The 15,884-nt window shown below is 37.3% G+C and overlaps 1 protein-coding gene across 10 annotated transcripts in view; it reads right to left on the reverse strand.

Annotated features, from left to right (window-relative positions):
• Positions 1-15,884, reverse strand: part of foxp2 (forkhead box P2) — a 361,162-nt gene that overhangs the window by 28,959 nt on the left and 316,319 nt on the right. For 8 of the 10 annotated variants that reach the window (XM_055650878.1, XM_055650881.1, XM_055650882.1 and 5 more), the window contains 6 exons: positions 12,673-12,760; positions 11,289-11,372; positions 6,633-6,834; positions 4,161-4,237; positions 3,930-4,031; positions 1,090-1,211 (listed from right to left, as the gene is read on the reverse strand). In XM_055650878.1, the coding sequence (XP_055506853.1) occupies positions 1,090-1,211; positions 3,930-4,031; positions 4,161-4,237; positions 6,633-6,834; positions 11,289-11,372; positions 12,673-12,760 (675 nt within the window). The other 2 variants (XR_008725072.1, XM_055650886.1) reach the window with 2 other exon arrangements.

A 15,884-nucleotide genomic window follows, 5' to 3' on the forward strand; every position in this document is an offset into this window, starting at 1 on the left:
TTCAACAAAGAAAATGTGGTCAGCACTAAATTGTAATTACACTGACTACAAGACACTGCTATTTTTCCCAAATGTAAAGTGAAACCAAGAGGTCATATTGATACGCAGAAATATTTCCAGCACATTTCAGCTCCTGATACAAAACATAGGATCGAGAAATACCAAATACTAAATTCCTTCTCATTTGTTTTTCCCATCTTTCATAGATGTTTTCCCTTCTTTCAAATTAGTTGGCTAAAGATGCTCTAAATGAGCTTTCAAGCATGTTTTATTAGTGATAATTACTCGAGCAAGTGCTGAATAAATGCAAAATATAAACCCCAAAGTACATCATCATCAAGATGAATGGGCCAGTTGCCTAACTAAGCGGTTTCTCCACAAAGAAGTGTTTTGCTTCTCTTAATACACCTGTGGCCTCTTTATATTATTATACAAGGCTATTAATTATACAGAACAAGGAGAAAGAAATATTAACCAACCCAATCATTCTGATGGAGAATTAATTTGCAAAGCAGTGAAATAAGCAAGCAGGAGGTCTCAGTGCAAGAAATGCTCATCAATACCCTCATCAGGCAAATATTTCTGAGGTCAGTCTCTGAGTGCAGTGGCCACTATTAAATTCCTCCCCATCGACAAGCCCATGGATCTAAACTCACTTTACATTGTAATACAGTACTGCAATGATTAGTGCAAATCAGTGGAAAGGACAGGCAGGTATATAAACAATAGCCAAGCAGAGACCAGAGGAACCAAATGGGCAGAATAAAAAAGGATATGTGTATGATTTAAAAGAGAAGTAATGAATTTTTAAAAGCACACACATCCATAACAGCAGGTTTTGATTTCTGATATCACACAAGTAATTTGACGTCGATTTTTCGGAAAAGAAATGAGGAGCCAGATGCAGGAAAACAGCCAGTGATCCTTTACCTATCAAAGTACACGGGATGTAGGATCACCAAAGTGCACCCCTCTACCTATGATGTTCACCCTGCAGCATTCACGGCTCTTGTGAAAGGTTGCAGCTGGAACAGGAGGAATGGTGCAACCACGAGTTAGCTACAACAGCGAACAAAACTCAACACATACCCTGTTATCTTTTGTGACCTTCTCTTTTGGTATTCTATTTCGTCCACTGTCCACACTGCCCCTTTAACATTTTCTACTCGAACAAAACACTTGTGCAGACTAAGGTTATGGCGTACAGCATTCTAAAGTAAACAAAGAGGGGAAAAGAGCATTCCAACTTTTGTAAAATAAAACCAAGGAGCAAATGAACAGCAATGTGACAAGAAACATGCTGAAATCAAATCCCTTTCGTCTTTAACTCTTTATATCTCAGTTTGACAAGCGATTCCTGATACTAACCTACAAATTTGTCAATTATCTTTTTGTAACTTATCAAGCATTTTGTTTTTAATTACAGAAAAATGAGATTTTCAATGGGCATACTAAGAAACACTCGCAATTATAGTTCCGTTTTTAAAGTATTTTAAAATGTATCTACATTGTTCAGAAATTATGCATTTTAAACATTAGAAAATCCAATGCCATTAATATACATATTAGTTCTCCTTTTGAGCTGGCTGTAGGCTATGTACGTTGAACAGCAGCGTGAATAGCAAAACTGTACACCAATATCTGCCATTTGAACTGTCTATGATAACAAAGCTCTCAAAGCTATTTTAATAATAGCAATGTCAGAACCTTCTTTGCCTGCTGCCGGTCTAAATTGCAATATCTGTACAAATTACAGTATCTTTGAAAATGCCAGTACAATTAGGTCGGGTCTGTTGTGTCCCTGATCAGCTCTTTGGGAAGGAGGGGGTGGCAGTAGGTGTAGTTAGGAATGATTGTGCAGTCCACTGAAATGACTGAACAGACCATCTTCTACATATAGTGTGAAAGGCAAGCAAATCAACTTGCAGTGCTAGTGCCACATATGTTACGGTCAAACAAAGCCTAATGCAAATAAGCTTAAAAATCTCACTCTCTCTTCAAAACTAGAATAAGCAAACGATAAAGTTTGTTTGTGGTCTGCCAAGTTAACTGACATTTTACAAGAATGCCATACAGTTCAATGCAAATGCAATAGGTTCAAATAATATGATAATTAAACCACCTATTGTTAATTATTGCTTTTTGGCTGAATTTGGTATAAAAAAAATATTCTCGCTGAATTGTTGATTTACAGCCACCAAATGTATTTACTGCTGAAATGTCTATAAATCTTACATATCGCCCAAGATCGCCCATATGGGCTCAGTGGGAACATGATAAAATAGTAATTATTTGTCAACACACATTTTATTATTTCCATTAAATTTGATGTAATTGCTAATGTCCAATTTTTTACAAGATAATGAAAAATCTAAGCAGGAGACTTGATCATGAATGCTATTCTAATGCTACAATTAATAACTTGGGACAAATATGATCAGACTATTAAGATGCTCTATAATATTTTCTACTTTTGTTTCTATGTATTGGGTTTGCTTTGAGAAAAGGATCCTGTAAAAAGAGAAGCATAAGCGGATCTTGCATCTGACCTGAAAATCCATGGATTTGATTGATCTTAATGCCCATGGCTCTGAATATGATAATTTTAATATTAATGAGCAAATGAGCAGTTTTATTATGCATGCGATATAGTTAGAACTAATAAGCTGTTCAGAATGAGTTTCACTGGATTCCCGAGCTGCAGTGATGAGACCAAGCTGAGATATTAAATCATCTTTCATTTCTGCATTTTCCCCCCAGTAAACCAGAGGACAAAACAATCAGAAAGTGTTACGATAATGAGTAATATATTGAACTGGAAATAAATGGTATTGAACATTTTAAAGTCTATATTTCAATCATTTTGGATTGTTTCTCTACATCTAATTTAAAATTTACTCCACATTTGCAGTAATCGTATTCAGTTAAAAACCCATGAAATAACTAATAATTAAAAAACAAAATACGCAGCATAATTTGGAAATTGGACGTGCTATTAGTCTTTTGCAGACATCCAGGTCTCTGATGGTCTCAGAATAATCTGCATTCCAAATCCAAATTAATTCAGTTCAGTAAATCTGGTACTCAAATGTTTAATATGCTGATGAGCACAGCAAAAATGCTTGTAATGTAGATATGGTTTTGCCACATCTATTCTTCCCCACTACAAACATTTCCACTGATTATGCCAAATGACTTGTGGCTAACTGCTGTTTCATTCAGTTTTAAAATGAAAATTTGAAGTGCTTTTGCGATGTACTGCCTGTCTTTATCTGTTGAACTACTCCCTTTCTGAGAGAAAAATACAGGGGGGAAAGGATACTGAGAGCACCCAATTTTGCTTCTTGTAAGTGCAAGATAATGGATTTGTTTAGACAGGGATATGAATGAATTCTTTATCTCAGTAAATAAACTGTGTTTCTGTTCTGACAGGATAATATTCACTTACTTTCCTTTAGTTCCAGCTGAGTGACCACAGCCCCGACTCCTGTGGCAGCTTCAGTCTGTGTGATGAGGTATGATGTGTACAAAAGGCACAGACCAAGACAAAACCTACAGCCTCCATTTGTTGCACAAGGCAAACAGCCATTTTTCAAACTAATTAGCCAATAATATGTGAAAGTAAAAAGTAATACGAAGCTACTAACAAAGGTGTTGATGATTGAGTGCTCACACTGTAATTAGTGTGTCAGGCACTCACATCTCCACCAAGGCAAACCTATTAATTGCACTAAATTAGAAAACGATATCAGAGGCAAAATTATTCTTTCCACTTGTCATTTTGAGAAAGGGAATTCATTCTATTCAACAGCCAATTTGAAAAAGAGGGAAGTCTGATACTAATCTGTTTATGTCAAGTAAATAAATGTCTTCAGTGCTATCTCCCAATACTGTGCCATGCTTCTGTAAAGTGGAGGTTATGGAGTTACCTTCCAAGTTGCTGCGTTACGCCTGAAATAGGCAAATGTTCGTGTAAACCAATTGTAGATTTCATTAAGTGTTAACTGCCTGTCAGATGATTCAAGGATAGCCTGAAATAAAGGGGACAAAATCACATTAAATAATTGTTTGGTAACTAAATAGGATGACACTTTTGCTGGAAACATTATTGAGGTAGTAATTAATTTTAAGCGGGCAGTACGTATTCATTTTCTACTCACCTGCCTTATAAGAGTTGCATAAGTAAATGGAGGTCTGACATCTGCATTCTTATAAAATTCATAGTTTGGGGCAATCTCTGAAAGAGTAATAGCGAATGTTCAAGTAAGCAGGGCAATGTCCTGATGTAGAAGGATTGACAATTCACAATCAGTGCAAATTATTTATTTTGACGTTGTTTATTTTAGCATAACTTTGCCAGTAGTAAATTAAACAAAACACAACACCTTGTCCCCCTTTCTACCCTCCCATCTACTTAGTTCTTCCATGTGGCATTCTGGAGCAAGCATCCTTTTAATAACAGCTAGGGGGGTGCACAGACTTCTCTATAGACACCAAAACTGGCATGTGAATTATCCAAACACAGACAGGATCACCCCAGGTCACTCTCCCCTCCACCATTTGGGGAGTGATATTGGCCTAGAAATGAGACAATGCCACATCAGGGTGCAATCAGTTGCATTGACCACCGTAAACTATCCTGCATTAATGTAGAGTTATGCCCGTCCCACTTAGGAAACCTGAACGGAAACCTCTGAAAACTTTGCGCCCCACCCAAGATTTCCGTGCAGTTCCCGGAGCTTGCAGGTGGTTGCAGGTAGTGGAAGCAGGTAGGGAGACTGACAAAAACATCCGGGATCCGCATGGAAAACTTGGGTGGGGTGCAAAGTCTCCAGAGGTTTCCGTTCAGGTTTCCTAAGTGGGACAGGGGTATTATAAGCATCAGCCAGATGCCAGTTAGAGTTGGGTGGCAAGTATGACTGGCTGCAGCTGGATGGAAAGGGGCACCTCAGGACAATACAGGCACAAGAAAGGGAGAGGGGGTTTTGAGGATCATCAGCAGATGTAACAGAAATCCAGGACAATGCCTGCTCCACCCGCCTCTGCGGAAGACAAATATAAATAATTACCGGTGGTGAATTATTTGGAGTATTGCTGGTCATCCCATTACAGGAAAGACGTGGAGGCTTTGGAGAGGGTGTAGAGAAGGTTTACCAGAATGCTGCCCATATTAGAAGGTTTCAACTGCAGGGAGAGGTTGGATAGACTTGGATTGTTTTCTCTGGAAAGTCGAGGTTGAGGGGAAACATGATAGTTATATTAAATGATGAGAGGCACAGATAGGTTAGACAGTTGGAACCTTTTTTCTAGGGTGGAAATGTCCAACACAAGAAGGCATAGCTATAAAATGAGAAGGGGAAAGTTGAATGGAGATATACAGGCCAAGTTTGTTTTTACACAGAAGGTGGTGGAGCCTGGAACATTGCACGGGTGGTAGCAGAGGCAGGTAGGATAGTGGAGCTTAAGAGGCTTTTCGATAGGCACGTGGAAATGCTGGGAATATAGGGATATGGATCACGTACAGGCAAGTGTGATCAGTTTAACTTAGCATCATGTTCGCTCAACCATTGTGTGCTTAAGGGTCCATTCCTGTGCTATACTGTTTAATGAAAAGAATCAGGCTCTTTAAGGATTGGTGTTACAGCAACACTGAAAATGTGTTCCTGCCACATGCCGAGTCAATCGTGAACACGTGTAATGAAACTATACAAAACTGGCCTCAAACAGCCATGATGCCTCATTTTTGCATTCTCCTTCTTCAGGCAGGACCACAGACGAGCATTAAACATTATAGGAAATGGCACACCTCCACTCTGAAACCAGCATACAAATCGCATGCCATATTATATCCACAGGCAGCTGCATTATGCCTGTAAATTGGGACTAGTAACATCACATTTCTAGGCCATTGTAAAATCTCTCTCTCTCTCTCTCTATGCCTCTCACTGGAGCAGCTCAACTGAAAACTAATGAAACAAAACTAACTGATGCAGGTGGTTTCAAGTGTCAAGCAGTGCTGGGATTTGAACTCTCAGCCATCTGGATGGGAGCCAAGTGCTCAGCCACTTAAGCTACTGAACTGAAAATATTTTTCAGTCTATGCAAAAAATATTGACAAAATGCTTATTGCATGGTTCTTTACAATTATCCTGTTACCATTCATGATGTGTTAAAAATTGGGATCCAAGAATACAATTTCTGTTGAAAGCACAGGGCAGGATAATGTCATTTTTAAACTGAGTTGAACTGAAATTTTATGTTACTAAATCATCAACATATGCAGATTTTTTTAAATCTGTTTGATGTCCGGTTTGAAATCATTTTTATTTAATGTACATTATATGCAATTTCTTCAAGAAGTATTCAAATGGCAATATCATTCTACCCTTTCTTACTCTCTCACACACACCCCAAATATCGGAAAGCAGTTTTCAAATAAAGGTGTTCCATATAATTTGATCTGTGGGCAATGGTTTTAACGTGGTTTAAGTTCAATCTACTTCTGGCAACAAAGGGGATATTATCTCTTTATCCAATATTCAAAACATATTGAGCACTTCAATTAAATGAAAAAATATTAAAGCTCTTTGTAAGACAAATACTCATTCTGCTACTGGTGCTTAGAATCCTACCTGATGAAATGGGAATGTTGTACTTATCACCATGTCTTCTTCGAATTGGTCCCACATTGTGTACGTTGGCTGGAGTGATTACGGAGGGTCCTTGCGTGACAGGGGTGACTGGGGCTGTTGGTGTGGTGGGAGTCTGAGGTAAACTCTGTGGGGATGTCTCTGAAATGTTCTTAGACATTGTGACACTCGACACCAGATTCAGCTGAGGAGGCCCAAGAGGAGGAGTGGGGAAAAGCAGAGACAGGAGAAAGAAGGCTTTAACAGGTTTGACAAACGAGAGTGGATTCACTTCTACAGCTGTGTTGCCACTAATAAGCAGCAAAGGAAGCAGCCAATCTCAGCTAATTACAGGATGAAATTGTATCATAAGAACTCTAATTAGAGGATGCTGTTAGAGATTATCTAATGATCTGATCCAACATTACTCAGGCCCAACTCATTCTAGTTTATCCCAACTGTCTCTCCCTAATAAAAGCGGCTACCAAAGTTCCATGCTTGTGGCTGTCTATTCATAAGGGCTGAAAAACAAAGCAGATTATCAAAGGATCCAGTTACTGCAAAGGGGACTGGAAATAGTTGCTGCTACTCCACTACTGCTGCTGCAGTTCTTGCATCGTCCCAAATCTCAGCTGAGAAGCTGCAGCCAGCTGGAAAATTTTACACTGACCTTTGCTCTCACTGCTAATTTGGTGGAATGGTAATGACATTACTACATATTCAAACAAAATTGTCTTAATTGCAAATTAGCCAGAGGAGGCTGAAATTTTTCAAATTAAATATGATTGTAGATGGCGAGTGGAATGAAATTTCTTCACTAACAATCATTTGTGGCATGTGTTAGCAAATATAATGAAATGTCAAGTTTGCCAATTCCTCTGGAAGTATCATTTTCAATTTATGATTACAGTGTCAGTTATTGCTGATGTACCCTGGAATATGGGTGTCAGGGAAGAAAAAGGAAAAGAAGGAAAAAATGATGCACATTATTTAACAGTGTGTCCTTCACCTACTTCTACCAATAAAATTCCATATCCATTAATGAAAAAAAATTAATGTCACCTCTTTTATATTTACCACACATCCATTGTCATAAAGAGCATCTAATTAAGAAAATTTACACTCACCCACTGTGAAAAGATTTCTGCCAAATTCTTAAGTGATGCTCTTAATGGCTAATTTGTAGTCATTTTCAATCTATTCTGGAGGATAATTTCTCGATTTGGGAAAACTGTAATGTTATCTTGTCATTGCACAAAACTAGAAAATCAGGAATTGTGCAGGAAATTGCCACTGACTAAAGTAATTCAGGCACAGCTGTTGTTCCAAATATTATGTATTCATCTATAGAAAAACACCTTTTTCATTTGGTGTAGATTATGCATTTAACATTGATTGATCTTACTTTGAGGATTTGTTTTACATGTTTAGAGAGTAGAAAAATTTGTTAAAGAAACAAAAATTAACATATGCCAGCTAATTGTTCTGCATTCTTGGGTAGGAGCCAGGAGAAGCTCACTGGCAGTCTAATAACAGCGCCTGGCACCCCTGAAGGCAATCCCTAGTGCATCTGTTCCCAATAAACCACAAACTGTTTTATTCTACTGCTACCCACAGCTTGCAGCCTGACGTGTGAAATCCACTTATGTTTATATATAAATTTCACGGTGACTCAAATACTGTAACTATCCTAATAAATAAACAAGACCGTGTTAAAAAATTATAAAAAATCATACCACTTTACAATTCATTTACATATTGCATTCAAGGAAACATTTTACAAAGCTTCAACGCATTCATGTAATAAAAAAACTAATAATTTTCTTATTTGAAATTTGATTGTAAGTCTATTTGCTTAATGGGTTTCTGGATAAATCAGCAATTTGATTAGGATTTTTTTTTTAAATTTAAATCTCAAATTAACTAGCTTGTGAAAATTACATAAATACTGTTCAAAATAATATTCACAATTCTGTACACCAAGATAATTTTCAATTATAAAAGTTCATAAAATCACCATCATTAAAAAAAATGCTGTGACTTATCTACTGTAGCTGATTATGTTTACAGGGTTATGATAATTTATTTTATCTTAGAGTAATAACAAGCAGAACATGTTTCTGGATGGCACTCATGTTCTGATAAAATAGAATTTATTAAAGCTAAATAAGGAAAAGCATGTAAAAGCTGGGATGAGCACTTAGCTACCTCAACTCATCTGAATATATTCAAGGTTGGGTGAAACTCATTATTCAGGACTTACAGCCTTGATAACTTTGATTTTCATCCATCCATAGCATGGCCAAAAGGTACCATTTAATGAAGTACCATCCAGAGAGTAAATGGGGTCATATAATAGACAGTACAGTTGCACCTTGTGTTCATGTGCTGATAGCTGTTAAGGGTGTAGTGATGAACCAACAGAGCTCATTTTGCCTTGGTAATAAATTCATACTATTAATATTTATCAAATGTGTGGGCTGTCTCAACTGAGCCACTGCATATGAGGACATAAATCAGTACTATCATATCAATTATGGAGCTCTTTTTGTGCAGTATATAAATTTTAGAGTTCTTTTTGTATACTGGTCCCCTTTTCAACCATTCAAAGGCTAACAGTGCCATGTAATACATTGTAGAGAGCACAAGTGTCCAGTGGGAAGAGGAAAAGACTGTGGTTTCAATTCGACTTGCTCATCTAAGGATTCCCTATTAATTACCCATCATCAAATGCAATTAGACATTCTTTCATGTGTGGTTTATGTAATGTAATACTTGAGTTACATTATTCAAGTTCAGTTTTAGAATATAAGCTGAAGATCCTTTATTAGTGCAGATCTTACCACACTGTTGGACTTTTACAAATTTACTAATTGAATAATTTATTTATAAAGAATGAGCTGCAGATTCCTGATGGATTTACTCAATAAGAATTTTATCTTTAAACTTTATGTACTGGTGAATGCAATATGGAATAAGAAGTGATCAGAGTATTATTCATTTAAAATAAATGAATAAAGCAGTGTATTAAACCAAGTTGTCTTTCAACAAGATTGCTCCTCCCCCATTTTAATTAAGCTGCAACAAAATTCTTAATACAAATTAGAAATTGGGGCTATTAATTTCCCAAGTAATTTGTCTGTCTGGGGATTCGAACTCACAACCAGAAGGTCACGAGTTGGATTTCCTAAGGTGTTCGTCACCTGAATACAATTTCCTTAGTCGAGGTGTTATCAGTTTTCAGTTGAGCTAAATGATGCTGTAGTGCAGAGAGCAGTGTATGTGATCTCAGTCAGAAGGGGGTCAGCACTGCCTAGTTGCATCTCCTGTTAGTCAATAACAAAGCACTACTTGTCATCGTCATGAGAAAGCTCTTGCTCTCGACTATCCCTATCCTCACATGCTCACGGACTTGTTAGCAACAAGCATTCTCCAAGGGATAAGGGGAAAAGACTTATATGTGTGTGTGTGTGTGTGCGTGTGCGTGTCGTGTGCGTGTGTGGGTGTGTGGGCCTGTGCATGTGTGTGTGTATGTTTGTGGGCCTGTGTGTGTGTGCGCGTGCGTGTGTGCGCGTGTGTGTGTGTGTGTGCGTGTGTGGCCTGTGTGTGTGAGGGCCTGTGTGTTTGAGCCTGTGTGTGCGCATATGTGCGCACGTGCGTGAGTGTGTGTGTGTGCGCATGTGTGCGTGTGTGCGCGTGCCGTGTGTACGTGCGCGTGTGTGTGGGCCTGTGTGTGTGCGCGCGTGTGTGTGTGTGTGGGTCTGTGTGTGTGTGCGCGTGTATAAAACAGTTCAGTTTGGCAGAACAAGTGCAGTTTTGATTACAGGAATTGAAACAATATTATGTGTGTTTCTCCCCTAATTGTCCAACACAGACTTGCAGTGGAATGAACGACCCTTCTCACCAAGCCAATTTTACCATATAGTGTTTAACTGATGCTGAACTTCTTTAGGCAAGGTTGGGAGTGGTGGAGGAGTTTAAATTGACACTTGAACATCTCTGAAAGTAACAAAGCATTTTCAAAGTTTAAAGATCAAAGAATCATGTTTTGCATCCAATCTAACTTATACTAAACTAACATACTAAAGGCACAAAATTCATCATGATGGTTTTAATTTTATTTCATTTATCAAGCAAGGTATTCACAACACGAACTTTCATTTTGACAGTTCATACCGGGTTTGCTTTAAAATAAAATGCTTTAGATACTATTTCGGCAGGCAGTAAATTCTAGTACTTCACCTTTAAGTAACTCCATTCAATGTCTTTCCAGTAATGACATAAGAACTCCATTCAATGCTTTGCCAGTAATGACATAGCTATATAGCAGTGCAATTGATGCCCAATAAAATTCTCTTCGCTAGCAAAGTGTATTTGTAAATCCATCAAAATAAAATGTTCTAACAATTCAGCAGTCATCTCAAGTCAGTTATTTGTCACAAGTGAAGTATATTACTTTGTCAAAGTAGAATGTAGCATGTCTATTTTATTTCAACAAAAAGCTATCTACTAACATTGTTCATAACCACACGTAATGCTTAAGTTTTGGTATAACCATTCTATATGGAAACTGTTGAGCCAATTGTTTATTTTTATGGTATGTAATATTTATTATATGCTGTGATCTCTGTTCAATGAATTGTTGAATATTAAACTTACAGGTTTCGGACATGGCTTAGGATCAGAAGGTCTCATATGGAGGTGGGTCATCATTGCCTGAAGACGTTCACGTTCTTTAGAAAGCTGTTATTGAACAAACAGAAACTAAATCACTTGCAAAATACTTTTAAAATGTTTGTGATGGCATGAATCTTATTTCTCTAAGTTTGTTCTAAAGAAATAGACAACTTCATATGAAGCACTCATCGTTTAAGCCTCCCTTGTGTTAAAAGGTCACAGAAAAACAAATAACACTTCATCTTTTTGTCAATAGAAGAATTTAGGTCATATATGTAGTGACAGTAACAAGTTACCAAGAAGACAAATAAGTAGGCCCTTGGTGTTCTGTTAAACTCCCGTGGACACTGTGAGGAATGGAACAATGCCAGCAGCTGGAAAAAAGTGAAGGGTTCTCAAAACACTGTGCCTGCCAGAATCATCTGCATGCTTCATCCTTTCCCTCTGAGGTCCAGTTACTGCCCCCTACAATCTGCCATCATCAATCTAATTCAATAGAGTGACAGAGACCTGGCAGAGTCTTGCCCTTATCTCCGTCACAGAGTCTGGGTCCACATTGCACTGGGTCTCATTACAAACAACGGACTTTATACCAAGCGATTGTTTCTATACTCGGCGAGAAGGAAACTTATTAATTGGCCACCTAGAATGCAGGATCATTGAGAGAAGATTGTTTCCTTGTGTTTTAAAATTATATATTGCTCAGTCAGCTAAAATTATAGCTAAGATCTTATTTCTTCAAATCGCAAATACAACCATGAAATTTAAGGAGAGGAATAAACAATATATAAAACAAAGGTCAGTTTTACTGAAAATAGAAAGCCCTTTCATTCCTGGCAAACATTATATGCAGGTGTACTAAGATACTAGCTGGAAGAGGTACCTGTATATAATATGAAAGAGAAGCTTGTACAGGTACATGGTTTAGAAAGGGGGAATGGAAAGTGATTACCCAATATTGGTTTCTGATATATTCACACTGTTAGGTGGAGTCTGGCAAAAAGGTTTTGTGGACACTTTCTTGGCAATTAAATAATCCATTCTTCAGAAGATTTGAACAGGTTAGGATTTTATTGAAGTGACTCGGTGGTGGTAGTGGGTGTGCGAAGGGGGAATGTAGAGTTACTTTAAAGTAATCTTTTATTACATTACGATTTATGGTCTAACCAAGCTATTAATCCACAATTGAATCTGAAATCCCAGCAATTAATTTCCCTACATTTTCATGAAAAATATTATTGTTTATTAAATGTAGCACGGGAATACATACACCAGGAAAGATTGAAGAAAGACAGAAAACAGATAGATGGAAGTGGTATTGTTAAATGCTTAGTGTGTTCAACCTACTGTATCAGACCCAGTTTACCTGGATTTCCAACTGCTGCACAACTTGCATTTGGACCCGACACTGTGCAGTACTCCTGTCATCTAATGCATGCTCGTTATTAAGGTGCCTGCAAATAGAAAATATGTATCAGGCTGTTTGTTTGGTACACCACAATTGTTATTTATGTAACTCTGTAAGGCATCATAATAAGCGTTGTTACGGTCAAATGATACAGCATATGACATTACACAAAACTGTCAATCAGCTTTCATGCGATCAGCTTTAACATTGTATGGGCATCTTTGTGACTTTTAGGTCCATTAACTAGACTTCAAAAGGAAAAGGATGATGTTGGCTGCAACCAAAAAAGGGAGGAGTAATAAAAATCTAAAATTATTTTGTCAAATTTTAGCCTAACAGCAGCAAACATAAGATATCATGACACAGAATGAAGCTTTTCAAAACAGCTAGGTAATCAGTTGCCGTCACTCTTCACTTTACCTAGAGCACTGCAATGTTTTACCTTTGAGTTTCACAGTGTTATGCCTGGCAAGAATTATAATGAAGGCTGATGTACATTTGCACTACTTTTAAGGTAAGTAAGCATTAGTGATTCATACATGCAGTGAGGGATGGGATACAGAGGATATTGTGGGAAATCACAGGAGCACAGCTGTACTACCTTATCCAATAATGTTAATGGGCAGAAAATCACAGGCATATGCTCTGTAATTTCATACAATGGGCTTCCCAATATAATGACAGCGGCAAATCAACCTAAATTTCAGTGTAAACACTTTACAAGGGCACAAGAGACTGCAGATGCATGAATCTGGAGCAGAGAAAAAAAAAAATGCTTGACGAGACACAAGGAATCTTGAATCTTGGGCAATAGACAAAGTGCTGGAGAAACTCAACTGGTCGAGAAACATTTGTGGGGGAAAGGAATTGCCAACATTTTAGGCTGGGATTGTCCCGAGTCTAGACTGGACACATTGACAATTCCCTTCCCTCACAGTGACTTCTGAACCTGCTGAGTTCATTCTGCAATCTCCTTTTAGCGAAACATTTTATGACATGGCCAGCACATGCAAACCCTTGATTCCAGCTCAAGCAGAACTTTTTGAAGAGACTAAAGAAACAGAATTATTTCAGCCAAAGTTAATTCATTTATATTTTCTTATTTGTATTTTATCTACAATTAGTTTCCATGTTCAGATTCTTGTTTTTAATGAAATAAAACCATTAATATTTGGGCTTATTTTGATGACAATCAAAAGATGGTGAGGATTTTTTTTCATGTTTGAATATGCAGTTTTAAGAGCAAAGTTGCAGTAATGATTTTAGAACCATTATTTTACCTTTGGCAAATAGCTATTAACATACTGTGCTTCCATTTGTCTAATCCTAGCAGTTGTTATTGCCAGGGTGGAACTAATTTAGACAATAATGATCTTCATGGATATAATTCCATCTAAGTCTCAGTAACAGTTTTAAACCTTCCCTTAGATTATTGATTTGCATTGAGCACCATGTACAGAGCATTTAATGAAGACACAAGTGACAACTCGAGCTGCAAATTACTATGTAATATTCACTGGACCTCAAGTTTCATTTAAAATATTGAATCATGAAGTCCCAGTGAACTTTATACAAATCACCAGAAACAGTCATTTAGCCCAATGAGTCAATGTTGTTCTTTGTCCTCCACTTGAAATGCAAATTCTATTCGCAATCAGACAGGGTAACAGTTTAAAATGAGCAAAACTAGTTCACAAAAGATAGACACGAAAAACTGAGGGACCTCAGCGGGTCAGGCAGCATATCTGGAGAAAAGGAATAGGCCTTCTTCAGAAGGGTCTCGACCCAAAACGTCAACTATTCCTTTTCTCCAGAGATGCTGCCTGACCCGCTGAGTTACTCCAGCGTTTTGTGTCTATCTTTTGTGAACTAGTTTTGGTCATTTTAAGATGCTCAGTTTAAACCGGCATCTGCAGTTCCTTCCTACACAAAACTAGTTCACAATCCTTTGTAGTAATATAATGGCCTTATAATTAGTTTGTAAAAAAATAACATCAGTGTGAACTGCAAAATTATATTTCAAGTCTACATTTCAATTTTTACTTTCCTTATGTCAATTTCTGAGGAGATTAATTAAAAATAAATGCCTACCCCATGCTCATGCTAGAATTGAAAAGTAATCAATGCTTATCCTTATGCTTCTCTGGAAAGATTTTGAATGCTTTTGGATGAAAAGTGATGAGAAGACATATACTAAAAATACATGTGGTAATGTAAATGAAAATAAGGTGATTGCGGAGTTTACATAAATATATTATTTTTTAAAATTAAGCTACACTGAGCTAAAGACTCATTAACTGCATCAGCATTTTGAATGCCTTAACCAGTGTTAATACAGTGCGTACAAAAACATGGGCTTAAACCCTTAGTGGACAATGGCACTGATTGGAGATAAATGAAGAAGAAGATGTGTTAACTATTAACTTGTAAGTGGTACTACGCATGGGTTTGGGAAACTTGGATTCTGTAAAAGAAAATACGACTCTTGGCATTGAGAATATTTTCTCTTCAAATGGAGACATGTGGATTATGAGCAGGCCAACAAGTGTTTGGTCTTGCCTTCATGTTTGGCACAGACATTGTATGTCTATGGGCCTCTTCCTGTGTTGTACTCATCTATGGTCTATGTCCTATTCCTGCATGATGAGCACTTAGCGTGCTGAACATCCAGCTAAATGCAACTAAAAACCAATGCCAATGCAAAACAAAAAGAGTTGTTTCCAAATAAAGCCCTCAAATTACCCAATCCCCTATGTATAATGTCAGCTTAGTGGGGAAAGGCTTTCATTCTATCGTATAAGAACATTTAAAAAAAAGACAAAAATGTTTGATAGAAAAAGACAACTTTGGTAACAAAAACAGCAAGAACAAGCAGGTAAAACATGTTGGATTGAAAGAGCAAAGAATTTGAGAAGACGTCCATCTCAAAATCTAGGAAGAAAATGCACATGGTAGAATTTTTTTTTAACTAAAACTAAAATGCATTCTTTAAAGAGAGTGTTATTGGAATTTTCTCACTCCTCCTTGCAGAGATTCAGACACTTCATCTCTTGCTTTTATACACAGTGCTTTCAAGCACTCATATTAAACTTCATATGTTGTAGCGCATTTCAAGGTGTATTTATACTTAAATGACAAGGGTCCCCAGTGGTTCAGTGAATGTAACTAGC

This window comes from Leucoraja erinacea, chromosome 19 (assembly GCF_028641065.1).
Source record: "Leucoraja erinacea ecotype New England chromosome 19, Leri_hhj_1, whole genome shotgun sequence".
NCBI classification, from domain to species: Eukaryota; Metazoa; Chordata; class Chondrichthyes; order Rajiformes; family Rajidae; genus Leucoraja; species Leucoraja erinaceus.